The sequence below is a fragment of the Schistocerca americana genome, chromosome 9, assembly GCF_021461395.2.
Source record: "Schistocerca americana isolate TAMUIC-IGC-003095 chromosome 9, iqSchAmer2.1, whole genome shotgun sequence".
In the NCBI taxonomy this organism is placed as follows: Eukaryota; Metazoa; Arthropoda; class Insecta; order Orthoptera; family Acrididae; genus Schistocerca; species Schistocerca americana.
Window position 1 is genome coordinate 57,478,417 of NC_060127.1, and position 16,227 is coordinate 57,494,643.

A 16,227-nucleotide genomic window follows, 5' to 3' on the forward strand; every position below is an offset into this window, starting at 1 on the left:
TTGATCGTGTACACCTTCTGGGTTACAGGACTGGAGTAGGTGGTGGTGGGAGGGTGCATGGGACAGGTTCTACACCGGGGGCGGTTACAAGGGTAGGAGCCAGAGGGTAGGGAAGGTGGTTTGGGGATTTCATAGGGATGAACTAAGAGGTTACAAAGGTTAGGTGGACGGCGGAAAGACACTCTTGGTGGAGTGGGCAGGATTTCATGAAGGATGGATCTCATTTCAGGGCAGGATTTGAGGAAGTCGTATCCCTGCTGGAGAGCCACATTCAGAGTCTGATCCAGTCCCGGAAAGTATCCTGTCACAAGTGGGGCACTTTTGTGTTTCTTCTGTGGGAGGTTCTGGGTTTGAGAGGATGAGGAAGTGGCTCTGGTTATTTGCTTCTGTACCAGGTCTGGAGGGTAGTTGCGGGATGCGAAAGCTGTTTTCAGGTTGTTGGTGTAATGGTTCATGGATTCCGGACTGGAGCAGATTCGTTTGCCACGAAGACCTAGGCTGTAGGGAAGGGACTGTTTGATGTGGAATGGGTGGCAGCTGTCATAATGGAGGTACTGTTGCTTGTTGGTGGGTTTGATGTGGACGGACGTGTGAAGCTGGCCATTGGACAGGTGGAGGTCAACATCAAGGAAAGTGGCATGGGATTTGGAGTAGGACCAGGTGAATCTGATGGAACCAAAGGAGTTGAGGTTGGAGAAGAAATTCTGGAGTTGTTCTTCACTGTGAGTCCAGATCATGAAGATGTCATCAATAAATCTGTATATATATATATATATATATATATATATATATATATATATATATATATATATATATATATATATATATATATCCCTGCTGGAGACTGAATGTGGCTCTCCACCAGGGATACGACTTCCTCAAATCCTGCCCTGAAATGAGATCCATCCTTCATGAAATCCTCGCCACTCCACCAAGAGTGTCTTTCCGCCGTCCACCTAACCTTCGTAACCTCTTAGTTCATCCCTATGAAATCCCCAAACCACCTTCCCTACCCTCTGGCTCCTACCCTTGTAACCACCCCCGGTGTAAAACCTGTTCCATGCACCCTCCCACCACCACCTACTCCAGTCCTGTAACCCGGAAGTTGTACACGATCAAAGGCAGAGCCATGTGTGAAAGCACCCACGTGATTTACCAACTGACCTGCCTACACTGTGAAGCTTTCTATGTGGGAATGACCAGCAACAAATTGTCCATTTGCATGAATGGACACAGGCAGACAGTGTTTGTTGGTAATGAGGATCGCCCGGTGGCTAAACATGCCTTGGTGCATGGCCAGCACATCTTGGCACAGTGTTACACCGTCCGGGTTATCTGGATACTTCCCACTAACACCAACCTGTCAGAACTCCGGAGATGGGAACTTGCCCTTCAGTATATCCTCTCTTCTCGTTACCTGCGAGGCCTCAACCTCCGCTAATTTCAAGTTGCCGCCACTCATACCTCACCTGTCATTCAACATCTTTGCCTTTGTACTTCCGCCTCGACTGACATCTCTGCCCATATGTGCGGATGGATATGTGTGTGTATGCGAGTGTATACCTGTCCTTTTTTCCCCCTAAGGTAAGTCTTTGCACTCCCGGGATTGGAATGACTCCTTACCCTCTCCCTTAAAACCCACATCCTTTCGTCTTTCCCTCTCCTTCCCTCTTTCCTGATGAAACAACTGTTTGTTGCAAAAGCTTGAATTTTGTGTGTATGTTTGTGTGTCTATCGAACTGCCAGCGCTTTTGTTTGGTAAGTCTCATCATCTTTGTTTTTAGATATATTTTTCCCACGTGGAATGTTTCCCTCTATTTTTATATATCGGGTTTGCTGTTGCAACTTAGCCATTGTCCCATTACCATTCCAATATTGCACATTACAGTCATGTCCCTAGCCACAATAATGTATTCCAGTGGATTAGGAACTTCTGAGAAAATGCCTCTGTTCATAAGAAATGATCACCTAGTCTTGTGAAATGTGTACAAAGCCCACATAATTTTGAGAAACAGAGGAATACATCAACAAGACGCCCTCCACATTCCATTAGAAACTGTGTTACTGCCATATGAGTAACTCACCATAGTGTTCTGTTGCCAGAATCCTGCAGAATGGTTTCAACAACTTTTGCGCAGAAAGATCTCTGAGACTGACAAAACCAAACACACTGAATTCTGTAGAACTGCCCTCAATGAACTGCCTGGTGACATGTCCTAAGCACATTTCCATGTAGTTGATAGGGCAAACAATTAAAATGTTTTTTAATGGTCACACTCAAATCCCCTAGTGCTCCACATGTGTCCTCTTCACATGTGTTTCCACACAGCACTGTCTGGTGTGGTATGCCAAACTATGCTTTCTTTCCACTCTTAATTCTTTTTGATATGTTCTCAACAAATGAGGGGCCCAGTGGAAAAGGGGTACATGTCACCTGTGAAGTGATTTTGTGATTTTGGTACAGGAAGACAGCTGATGCCATCTAGTATCGTAGGTAGGAACTTCTAGAACAGTGGGATGTGCCCGTTCCTTTAAAGAGAGCATATTATATTTTCTATTATTCAGGACTGACACATTCCCAGTGGAAAAGAAGCCCATGCAAATAGTATCTCTGTGTCTCATGAGTCAATTCGTCTCACTGGTTGACTTTGTTTCAGAAAGCCAATCAGAAAGCATTTCTCAAAAGTTGTCTTGCTATTAATGTTACTCATGAAGAAAATGCAACAGTACATGTTAAAAAAAAAGAGAATTCATAAGGAAAATGAGTGGAAATATAATGAAAGGAAGAGGTTAAGAAACAATGGAAAAGAATATAAATCCCAAAAAAATAAGATTTTGCCTGAGACTGCGAGACTAGTTTCTGCGAATACTCAACATTGAATGAAGAACAGAAGGAGGCTATATTTATTGAGTTTAATCAGTTGGGAGATTATAATAAGCAAAATGGTTATTTATTTGGATTAGTAGGGCCTAATAAGAGCAAAAAGTGTATCCAAAGAAGAGGAAGGTTTCAACAGTAAGCCAGATGAAGGTATCTTTCAGGTATTTTATTTGACACTCCAATTACTGAGGTTGAAGTGTGTAGGACTGCATTTTTAGCTGTTTGTGCCATTTCTGTTAAATGTTTGAGGGCTGTCCATAGCAATGAAGAATATGACACAGTGTCATGAATCTACAACACCTCTATCTGTACATACACCTAGACAGGATAGAAGAGGCAAGCATTCTAACAGACCTCATGCCAATGACAACAAGAGAAAAAATAATGTTAGAAATCACATCAAAATGTTTCCAAGGTACACATCACATTATAGTAGAATGCAGAATCAGAACAAGTCCGACATAAACTCTGTTCACTCGATTGCTGGAATGTACCGTTTGTATTGTGAAGATCTTAAAAATACAGATGAAGTCCCAGTGAAACAACATGTGTATAAAACCATTTTCAATTTGGAATATAATGTTAGTTTTAAATTGCCGTCAAATGATACATGTCATATTTGTGATTCTTATAAGGCATGTAATAAAACCGAAACCACAGACATCAAACTACACCTTGAGAAAGCTGAAGCTGCAAATAGTGCTCTGAAAAGTGCCTCAAATGAGTCAAAACAGGATGGTAGTGATCACTCATTTTGTGCATGGACTTATAACAAGCACTGCCAACACCATATATTTCGACGGAAACAGTTTTTTTTTTTATAAGAAACAACTTTGGACATATAATTTGTGTATTCACCATCATAGTGATAAGAAGGCAATGATATGTGTCTCTTCTGAGAATGTTGCATCTAGAGGGGCTGAAGAAGTAGCTAGTTGTGATTTAAAGGCTTTAAACATGATGAAGGAAGAACGTCATCAAAGGCACATCATTTATTCTGATTTGTGTGTTGGACAAAATAAAAGCTATATTATCCTAGGTCTGTGTTTAATGATGTGCCATGTAAGGATGTCAAGGATTTCATTTTCTGTACTTCAAATTGTAATGAAGTGGCCTAATGTTTAATAGTATTTGTAAAACACCATCCAGTTACTGTAACAAAAGTTTGTTTCACAGCAGGAGTTCACATTACTATACAAAACCAGTTTCCTTAATTCCCATTTTCAGACACAACATACTCCAGTGGCATGTGCCCCTTTTCCACTGGGCCCCTCAAATGTGCCGTTGTGATCTGTCAACAATTGTGCTGTTGTGATACCTCTTGCTGGGGAATACAGTTCCAATAATTTTGATTTACAGAAATACTGCCAAGGTGTCTGCAGCACTTGACAAGCTGTTTCCAGAGCAAGTGAATGGGACTTCATTATGAACACCGCTTGCAGAATAAAGAAACCTTTACTCTTTCCCTTCTTCCCATTCATAGTTACTTAGTTAGTTAGTTTCATGATCCATTGATAATTTTGTGAGATAGATTGTAGTGATGTAGAATGAGTCATTTTACATTCACAGCACAAATTAATTTTCACATATGGTTACAACATTCTGAACTTTTATAAGTTTTTTTTATATTACAAAAAGAAAAAAATGATAACAAAAGTGAGTTAGTAATTCCAACCCATCACATTTTTAAACACTACAGTAATAGAAATTCTTCTACAGAATAGGAGTAGTTATCAAGTTTCTCAGTTTGTTTTCAAATTTTTTATTTTTATTTATTTATTTATTTTTGCTGTGTGTCAGACTTTTGTTATCACTGGGTGAGTGATTAAAAATTTTTGTTGCAGTACTGAGCACCCCTTTTCGTGCTAAATACAACCTTAATGTGGTGTAATGAATGTCTTTTCTTTCTAGTATTATAATTATGTACATTGTTGTTCCTTTTGAGCTGTAGTGGATAATTTACAACAAACTTCATGAGAAAATAAATATACTGTCAAGCAGGAGTCACAATCCTTAACTCCTTAAACTGATGTATACAAGATTATTGTGCTTGATCACCACATATTATCCTTACAGCACATTTTGGCCAATGAAGACTTTCTTTCTTAAAGACGAGTTACCCCAGAACATTATGTCACATGATGTTATTGAACAAAAGTTGCAAAAAATGTCAATTTCCTGATTGTCTCTGTGCAAGATTTGCAATGATTCTACATGCAAATGTGTCTGAACTAAGTTGTTTTAGGAGTTACAAAAGGCGATTTTTCCAATTTAAATTCTCATCAATATGGACACCTAAGAATTTTGGCGTTCCCACCCTACCTATTATTTTCTTATCATGTGTTACATTTTCATTGGTGCAGTTCCCCCTAAACGTACAGAACTGAATATATTGTGTTTTTTTCTTTTTCTTTCTGTCTTCTTTTTTCTTTTTTTAAATTGAGGGTGAGACCATTCACAGAAAACCAGTCAGTGGTACTTTCAAGAACTCTGTTTACCATGTCTTCTGTTACTGAATGTATGCTTGGATTGATTATGATACTAGCGTCATCTGCACAAACAACTAATTCTGCTTGTTGTATATTAGACAGAAGACAGTTTACATATATGAGGAACAACAGTGGACCTAAGATTGAGCCAAGGTTGGGGAATCCCATACGTCATTTCTCCCCAGTCAGAATTATGTCCTCAGACTATATTACCAAGTACAACTTCCTGCATTCCCTTGATTAGATATGACATCCATTGGTTGGCTGTACCATAAACCCATAAAGCTTCAATTTATCTAGGAGAATGCTGTGATTCACACAGTCAAATGCCTTAAATAGTTCACAAAAAATACCAAAAAGTGTTATTTTGTTATTTAATGCTTGTAAAATTTGGTGAGCGAACATGTACATGGCATTCTCAGTAGAGCAACCCTTCCGAAATCCAAACTGTGATTTGCTAAAGATATTATTGTTGCTAAGGTGAGATATTGTTCAAGAATACATCACCTTCTCAAAAATTTTGGAAAATGATATCAGGAGTGAAACAGGTCAGTGGTTATTGACATCCCTCTTAATCACCTTTCTTAAAGTGGGGCTTGTTGTTGTTGTGGTCTTCAGCCCTGAGACTGGTTTGATGCAGCTCTCCATGCTACTATATCCTGTGCAAGCTTCTTCATCTCCCAGTGCCTACTGCAACCTATATCCTTCTGAATCTGCTTAGTGTATTTATCTCTCGGTCTCCCTCTACAATTTTTACCCTCCACGCTGCCCTCCAATACTAAGTTGGTGAGAGGGGCTTAACAACAGCATATTCCAATCTCGCTGGAAAAGTGCCTTGAGTTAGTGATGCATTACATATTTCAGATAAGACTGGGCTTACTGTGTGCAAACAAATATTTAGTACACTGTTGGAAACACCATTAAAACCAGATGAGCTTTTATTTTTGAGTCACTCAATAATTTTTTAATTTCAGAAAGATACGCTAGTGACACATTCATTATCACTGAATTTTATGAAAGTTGCATCTTCAACATACTGCCATGATTTTTCTCTTGAACTGTTTGTCCTCACGCTTTCTATTTTTAACTGTGAATAGGCCATCTGAGGACCACGTTCAAATTTCAATTCTTCATTATTTGTTCTTTTCTTTTCTTCCAGTATCTGTTCACTGTGTTTCTTCTTTCTGTCTTCAGATCATTCTGAACCAGTCTATTTAGCTACCCTGCCTTGGAGTCCTTCCATTTTCAATACTTTTTTCTGAAACGCTTCTCTGTTGTTTATATCTTCTGGTTTTGTGTCATTTCTTTCTAAATCCTTTTTTACTTCATTGGTATAGCTTCTTGTGGACTTCTTACCTCACAAACATTTGAAAATATTATTAGTTACCTACTGTCTTGCATTTGAAATAAATGTCCAAAAAACATGGGTCTTCTTCCTCTCATTACATTTGAAATATTTTGCTATATTTCAGGATTACTCCACAATTTCCAGTTTCCTGCTGTGTTGTATCCTAATGTTTTCCTTATAATACACCTTTCTAGTAGTGCTAATTTATCTACATTGTAGTTTAATGCCAGGCATTCACTTGCATATAGGCATTCTGGCTCCACTACTGTGTTGTAATGTTTTATTTTTGCATTTCTGGATAGGCACTTTTTGTTGTAGAGGTCTTTGGTGATACCATATACTTTCTCCATTTAATGCTCTCTTTCCTCTATTGCAGATATTTTCCAGAGCATTTTTTGGATTATCTCCCTTAGATATTTGAATTTTTTTACCCTTTCTATTTGTCCTTAACGTTTGTTAAAAATTTTGTTTTTTTCTGCAGGAATTCTTAAGCCACTTCTGCTTGCTATTTCTTCCAGGAGATTTATGTGGTATAGCAGATGCCACATCTTTGGAAAGTATGGCAGAATCATCTGCAAATGCAATGCAGTTGATTTCGATCTTTTTACTCTCTCTTCCTAATGTTATTGGCAAAATGTTGAGTTCAATAACTTTTTTGTTCCAAATTCTCACTGTTATCTCTAATATACTATTAAAAAGAATTGTATATAGGGCATCACCTTGTCATACACCTGTTTTTATTTTAAAAGACTGAAATTTCTTCCATAAATTTTACTTTACAGATTGTATCTGTACGTGCAGATTAGGTTTGCCAGTTTAGGCTTTACACAAAATTCTCAAATCATTTTATCTATAGTTTCTCTGTCAACAGAATCAAAAGCCTTTTTGAAATCCACAAGCATAACTACAATGCCCTTTGAATTAAGTAATCTGTGGCAAATTACTGCATTGAGATTAAATATTTGTTCTGAGTATGACCTTCCATTCCTAAATCCACCTTGATATTCACTTAAATGACTGTCTTGTGTTGTTTCTATTCTTCTTAATAAAATCCTGGAAAATGCTTTATACACCACTGGCAGTAAAGATATTTCTCTGTAGTTATTTACATCCTGTTTATTACCTTTTTTATGGAGTGGGTGTATCAAGGTAACTTTCCATTCCTCTGAGACTTTCTCTGTTTTCCACATTTCTTCAAAGAGTAAACTTAACTCATTTGCTATATTGGGCAAGATCCAGTTTAAAAGTTCAGCTGTAATAAAATCTTCACCAGTAGCATTGTTGTTATGAGGGTTTTAATTACTTCTTTAATTTCTTCTATAGTTGGTGGTAAATCTTCCTCCAAATGATTATTAAATGCGTCTGGTGCCAGCGACTCATCATTTATGGCCCTTCCATTCCATTCAATAGGGATGTTATCCTGTTCTGTGCCTAGTTGTCCTGTCTCTCATTTCGCTACATTACTTATAGCCTTAAGACTCTTGTCAGAATAACTGATTTCTGACATTATGTGCAAGTTCCTTGACTTTTTTATAACATTTATAAGTAATTTTGAGTTGTCTTTGTAGTGTGCAACTACCGCTGGATCCCTACTTATTTTTGGCAAAAGATACACTTCTCTTTTCCTATCACAAGATTCTTTAAACCCTCTAGTGATCCATGGTTTTTAACATGATTTTTTACTGTCCTTTCTGACTAGCTTATGCAGAAAACTATTTTCAAATAATGATATGAATTTATCCTGAAAGAGATTAAATTTTAGCACTTGGTTCATTACAAATTTCATCCCAGAACATCTGCAAACTATTCTTAAAAGCATTTGTCCTGGAGTCATTAATTATTCTAATTGATTTACACTTAGGAGTATCCATAGTGTATGACACTATGTTATTTATCCTAACCAACTGTCTTTATCCACCCGTGTTGGAAAGTTAATTCCCAAGATCAAACTGTAGGATCCAAAGTAAGGTTTCCATATCATTTTTTCCCATCAGAATCCTTTACAAAATCAACATTGAAGTCACCACAGACTACTAACTGCTTGCTGCTGTCTGACAGATAATATAGCGAGGACTCCAGATTCGTCATAAACAGTTCAAAATTTCCCGGTGGGGATCTATATACAGTTACAATTAAAAATTAATTATTTTTAAGTATTAATTTTCAAACACACATTTCTATGTACTGATCACTACAAAATCTACTTGTCTCAATGTTTTTGAACTTGTGTTCTGCCTTAATATAAGTAAAGACTCCTCCTTTTCTGCATGAGTAAGCTGCTATAGTGTAATCTTTTATGTGTAACTTATCCAACCCTGTGGTTATGTAGTGTTCAGGTTGTCTACCTTTTCAGAGTTCTCTAAATATTCTTCCACATCTTTCAAAACATGGTGCTTGAATCCTCATTCTAATCTAAAAAAAGGTTCCCCTCAAACACCAGCAACCTTGAGGGCAGTCTCAGAAGAGAAGATATCTTGTCTTCACAGCAAAAATGTCACTACAAACAGAGAAGAAAATACATATAGGAACACAGGGAATGGAAACCTGTCATCAAGGAACTAAGTTTCAGTCTCACAGGAAAGAAACAGATGAAGAATTATCACCGATTTGGACACCCTACAAAAGAATGCTATTCATCACACTGCGTCAAAATTTGAAGATTGTGGCTTCTTGGTAGTGAGAAGAATTAGAAGTCAAGCAATTATCACCTCTCAACAGATAATTCTGTTGCTGACCTCTGTATCTGATCTGAGATGTGAAGCAAGTCTACAGGTCTCCAACAGTTAACAATAGTGTGTGTGTGTGTGTGTGTGTGTGTGTGTGTGTGACATTTCCTCTGCACAACATAGCTAACAGTGGACTCAGGAATATGTAGTATGTGTTAAAACTGACAGAATTCTCAAATTTGTGTACACTTACATGGAGACTGCACAACAATTAGATATTTGTAATTGTTTACATTTATAGTATGTGAAATAAAGAACTCAAATATCAACCAGCAAAAGCAATTCGGTGTAACTCTAAAAAATTCTCAAGAAAATCAAACTTGAAATTTTACGAGTATCTTTATTTAATCCGTAATTCGTGGCCTAACTTGCAGATGGGCCACATTGCTCTGTGGTATAATGTTCACCCGTGACATGATGGCCAGGGTTTGATTCCCAGCTACTGCAAATTTTCAAACACTGGTGCACGTTCGAGCATTTCTGTGAAATGTTAAATACATAATGATGAAAAAAATTAATCTGTAATTTTTTGTTAACAATTTTTTTTATAATAGAGTGATAATTAAGAATTTATATTTTGTGTGTAAAATGTATTTAGAAATGACAAGCTGTTGATATTTTTAATAAAAAATTGCAATTAGATGTGTGTTAATTAGCATACATTGGATGAAGTTTATATTTAAATGATGTAGGTATTAGATCTGAGCAGGGAAAAAGACCAAAACGAAATCTGAACCAGAACCTACAAGTACTGTGCACCACCAATTTTCTTTTTTTCCCCATCTTTACAGATTTTACGCTTCAAGGAAATGCCCACAGAACACACAAAATTGTTAAAAAAACTTGCAACGGCTGGGAATAGAACCTGAGCCACCCAGATTGTAGGCAAGCTTTCTACTACAGAGCCATGTTATCCATCAACAGACTCTGCCATGAATTACTGAATTTCAAAGTCGATTTTCTCTAGAAATGTTGAGAGTTGCATCAAACTGCTTTGGTTGATTAGTTTCTTAGTTATGAACTTCATGTACCATAAATTAAAAAAAAAAAAAAAAAAATACAAAAATCTGATTGTTGTGTGGTCTCCTTGCTAGTACTGTGACCCCATCTGTACTCGCTCAGTTCTCTTGCTACTCAGTCTACTCAAAAACAAGTAAGTAGAGGTACAATATTTTGCTTGCATTTATTTAACCCTGCTGTCACCCAGAGAACATTCAGTCTGGCCGTATAGTGCACATCCGAAATTTAGTCAGTTGCTGTCTATGAGTTACAATGAGAGTCAAGTTCTTCATTGAAACAGCATCATTCATTTGAAAACAATCTGTACACCTACAAATGAAATATTCCTGTTGCTGTCATGTGCGAAGTACTAGAATCTACAATATTATTTTCTCAATTAACAAAGAAGCAGTAATGGAGTGATTGGAAAAATTCTCCATGTAATGGCAAACACAACATGTGTATAACTATTCATATTAGTTAAGCTGAGGGAGTGTTTAGAACAATATAAAATACTTACCTTGCCATTTTTCTATCTTGAGACATAATCATGCACATCACCGCATCATCTGAAATTGGTAAAAGAACAATTATGAGTTGAGGATTATATATTGCAGTAATACTACAAACCACAGGTAGCTTTACAGTTTCACACAACAGAAAACGAGCTGCCACCTGACTTATAAACAGTAACTTAGTTCGAAAAAGAGCTCACTTCTAGGCCTATTACATATTAATGATTTGCTTCAAAATAGCAGACCACTAAAGTTGTTTTGTTTGTTTATGTGCGATATTATAGTAATGGTTACATGCTCAGGTCAGGGAGTGAATAATGAAGTAAATCATATCCTGGAGAGTACAGTTCTAGGTTTACAATTAACAGGATAACTATTAATAGTGACAAAACATAGTAGATATATATACTATGTTTTGTCACTATTAATAGTTATCCTGTTAATATATAAAATAGAGGGAAACATTCCACGTGGGAAAAATTATATATAAAAACAAAGATGAGGTGACTTACGGAACGAAGGCGCTGGCAGGTCGATAGACACACAAACATACACACAAAATTCAAGCTTTCGCAACAAGCTGTTGCCTCATCAGGAAAGAGGGAAGGAGAGGGAAAGACGAAAGGAAGTGGGTTTTAAGGGAGAGGGTAAGGAGTCCTTCCAATCCCGGGAGCGGAAAGACTTACCTTAGGGGGAAAAAAGAACAGGTATACACTCGCACACACACACATATCCATCCACACATACAGACACAAGCAGACATATTTAAAGACAAAGAGTTTGGGCAGAGATGTCAGTCGAGGCGGAGGTGTAGAGGCAAAGAAGTTGTTGAAAGACAGGTGAGGTATGAGTAGCGGTAACTTGAAATTAGCGGAGATTGAGGCCTGGCGGATAACGAGAAGAGAGGATATACTGAAGGGCAAGTTCCCATCTCCGGAGTTCGGATAGGTTGGTGTTGGTGGGAAGTATCCAGATAACCTGGACGGTGTAACACTGTGCCAAGATGTGCTGGCTGTGCACCAAGGCATGTTTAGCCACAGGGTGATCCTCATTACCAACAAACACTGTCCATCCATGTCACATCATCTTTCTTCTTCTTCTGCTTTTACGGCCTCATTGGACCACTTCAGTCAATCATTTCTGGTCCTCTTCTTTGGTATTTTCCCCTTCCGAGTGGCCCAGTATCTCTTCATTCGTTCCGATGCTTTTCGTCGTTCCTTATCTGTAAATACCCTTTTCATTGTATGTCGTTTGTCAATTTTTGGTTTAAATCTTATTTCTGTGCCCCTCAACTTCTTTAAATTTGGCGTTTTGTTCTGCAAATCATCCAGAGTTATTTCCAGTTCTTCCATATCCTCTCTTATTTCCTTAAGCCATCCTCCTTGTTGTTTCAAATTCCAGAGTTTCTCAATAATTTTCCTTGATAATCTGGTTTCTGGTGTCCTCAGAATTTTGTTGTTTCAAATTCCAGAGTTTCTCAATAATTTTCCTTGATAATCTGGTTTCTGGTGTCCTCAGAATGTGACCACAAAAAGAGATCCTTTTCTTTCGTATAGTATCAGTGATGGGCTTCAGTTCTCTGTATACCACTTCATTTGGAACTATCCGCCATTGCCCAGCTTTTTGATATTTCTTATTTATGCATGTTCTAGCAATTCTTCTCTCTACTTTTAAAATTTTGTCAATTCTGTTTTTCTGGGTGACTTTAAAAAGAGTTTCACTTCCGTATGTAACCTCTGGTTGCACCACCGTCTTGTAATGTTTTAATTTTGTTTTAATTGATAGACATTTTTTATTGTACGTAGACCATGTTAGTTTTTGAGCTTTTATCATTTTATTAGTTCTTGCTCGCCATGCAGGTTTCTCGTCCAATTTATGTGTTATAATTTCACCCAGGTATTTAAATTGTTTCACTATTTTAATTTCCCTATTGTTCACTGTGATGTGATCTATTACAAGTGGATCCGTTACAATTATTTCAGTCTTTTCAAATGATATCTGGAGTCCTAATTTTTGTGCTATATTTTGTAAACTTGTTATTTGTTTCGTGGCTTCCTGAATATTATTAGCTAGTAATGCTAGGTCATCAGCAAATCCCAAGCAATTTAGGTTTATTTTATCTTTCTTAGTTCCAATTTTAATATTCATAGGATTTTCCTTGTACCATTCTCTCATTACATATTCAAGAGCACAACTGAATAGCAATGGTGATAAACAATCTCCCTGTCTCAACCCTGTTTTAATTGTAAATGGTTCAGATATTTCTCCTCTAAATTTTACTTTGGATTTGGTGTTTGTTAAGGTTAACTGTATCATTTTTATTAATTTAGGATGAAGTCCAAAATTCCTTAATATTTTCATCATTGAAGATCTATGGATGCAATCATACGCCTTTTTGAAATCTACAAAGGTTATGACTAGTTGTTTTTGCCTTCTTTTGTAGACATCCATAACTAACTTCAAGGTGATTATCTGTTCTGGGCAGCTTCTCCAGGATCTAAATCCTCCTTGATATTCTCCCAGTTCCAGTTCTAATTGATCTTTACAGCGGTTGTATAGTATTCTTGACATGATCTTATACGTGCAGTCCAAAAGGGAAATTCCTCTATAGTTGTCTGGATTTGATTTTTCTCCTTTCTTATGTAATGGATGTATTATAGCAGTAGTCCAATTTTCTGGTAATTTCTCTTCATTCCAGATTTTTACTATGCATTGGTGTAATGCTATCTTTACTGGTTCTGCTGCATATTTCCAAAGTTCAGCAAACGTTTGATCTTCTCCACTTGCTTTGTAGTTTTTGAGTTCTTTCAAAGCTCTGTAGACCTCATTACTTGTAGGTGGATTTATATTTTCTGCTGGTGTCTTAATTGGGGTTTCTGTGTTTATCTGAAGAAGTTCTGGGGGATCTTCACAATTTAGTAACTTGTTAAACGTTTCTGCTAGAATTTCTGTATTTTTACTATTGCTATGGGCTAGGTTACTATCTTTATCTTTTAACATTAATGTTGGAGGATCATATCTTTGTAATTGTCTGCCAAATATTTTGTAATAGTCTCTTGAGTTTGTTTTTTCACTATTTGTTTCTATCATTAGAAGTATATCTTTTTGGTACTGACGTTTAACTCTCCTTATTATTTTTTGTGTTGTCTTCCTTTGTTTTGTGAGTTCCAAATATGATTTTTTATATATATATATTTCCGCTCCCGGGATTGGAATGACTCCTTACCCTCTCCTTTAAAACCCACTTCCTTCCCTCTTTCCTGATGAGGCAACAATTTGTTGCGAAAGCTTGAATTTTGTGTGTATGTTTGTGTTTGCTTGTGTGTCTATCGACCTGCCAGCGTTTTTGTTCGGTAAGTCACCTCATCTTTGTTTATATATATATATAAAAAATAGAGGGAAACATTCCACGTAGGAAATATATATCTAAAAACAAAGATGATGTGACTTACCAAATGAAAGTGCTGGCAGGTCGACAGGCACACAACCTGCCAGCACTTTCATTTGGTAAGTCACATCATCTTTGTTTTTAGATATATACTTACTTACTTACTTATCGCGAATGGACCCAGAAGGATCACGCAAAGCTTTCTGACGTCGTTTCTTCCATACTTCTTTCATTCGTTCTCCATGTTTTCTTTTTCTTTCTTCTGTCCATTCTGTTCCTGGTCTCTTTAGTGCTTCCTTCTCCGACAATACAATCCACTTTTCCACCTTATTTCTAAAAGTTTTTCTATCTTTGACATCTTTAAGTTCAATATTTGCTTTTTGTAAATCTAATTTTACTTGGCTAATCCATGGTGTTGTTGATCTGACTTTTTCTATGTAAGTGAGAATTCTGTTGGTGAGTCGTGTGGGGGGAAGTCTAGTGACATGTCCATAAAATTTTAATCTTCGCCTTCTTATGTCTGCTGCCAGGTTTGATATAGTTTCTGTGGTTCTTGATTGTATCCGGTATCCTTCTTCTGTTAATTTTGGACCTAAAATCTTTCTCATAATTTTGCGTTCTTCTTTTAGTATTTTTTCTAAATCACATTTTGTGTGGAGTGTGAGCGTTTCACTAGCATATAGTGCTGCTGGCTTAATTACTGCGCAGTAGTGTCTGATTTTTGTGTTCGAGGAGATGCATTTTTTATTGTATATTTCATGTGTCATACCATATGCTCTCTTCATTTTCTGTTGTCTGATCTTCTGTGCAACTTTCTCTCCTCCGGTTGGCTCCAAAATTTCACCTAGGTATTTAAAATGTTTTACTCTATTTATTTTTCCATATTTTGTGTTCAAACTGTGTATATGGAATTTCGTACAGAAAAATTCTGTCTTTTGAAACGAAATTTGTAAACCTACTTTATCCGTGCATTCCTTAAGGATCTCTATTTGTTTGGTGGCGATTTCTTCATCATCTGCAAGTATGGCCAAGTCGTCCGCGAATGCTAAACAAGATATCTCCACATTGTCTTTGGTTCTACCAAGATGGATTGGTTTCCAGTAGGATTGATTTTTTAATTCTTTTTCCCATTCTTTAATGACTTTATCCAGGACTATATTAAACAGAAGTGGAGATAGCCCGTCACCTTGATGTACTCCAGTTTTTATGAGAAAAGGTTCAGAGATTTCTCCCCTGAATTTAACTTTAGATACAGTGTCTGTCAGTGATTCTTTGATAAGCCTTAGTGTTTTGGAGCAAGTCCAAGTTCCTCTAAAATGTTAAACAAAGATTGCCGGTCAATTGAGTCATAGGCTTTCCTAAAATCTACAAATGTACAAATTATGGGGGCATTTCTAATTGCTTTGTGTTTTAATATTGTCTTTAAATTAAATATTTGTTCTATGCATGAGCGACCGGGGCGGAAGCCTGCTTGATAATCACCAATTTGGCGTTCCAGCTGCTCTTGTGTTCTTTTCAGCAGGCATGTTGAGAGAATTTTGTAGGTGACTTGTAAAAGTGAGATTCCCCTGTAGTTATTGACATTTGTTCTGTCTCCTTTTTTATGTAACGGGTGAATAAGGGCACATTTCCAATCCTCTGGTAATTTTTCTGTTTCCCATATATATATATATATATATATATATATATATATATATATATATATATATCTCTAAAAAGAAAGATGATGAAACTTACCAAACAAAAGCGCTGGCAGGTCGATAGACACACAAACAAACACAAACATACACACAAAATTCTAGCTTTCGCAACCAATGGTTGCCTCGTCAGGAAAGAGGGAAGGAGAAGGAAAGACAAAAGGATATGGGTTTTAAGGGAGAG

At 36.9% G+C, this 16,227-nt stretch overlaps 1 protein-coding gene across 2 annotated transcripts in view; it reads right to left on the reverse strand.

The window, feature by feature from the left end:
- LOC124551147 overlaps positions 1-16,227 on the reverse strand; it is an 86,013-nt gene that overhangs the window by 45,038 nt on the left and 24,748 nt on the right. For both annotated transcript variants that reach the window (XM_047126112.1, XM_047126111.1), the window contains exon 2: positions 10,964-11,012. In XM_047126112.1, the coding sequence (XP_046982068.1) occupies positions 10,964-11,001 (38 nt within the window). In that variant the 5' untranslated portion in view covers positions 11,002-11,012. The remainder of the gene's footprint in view (positions 1-10,963; positions 11,013-16,227) is intronic.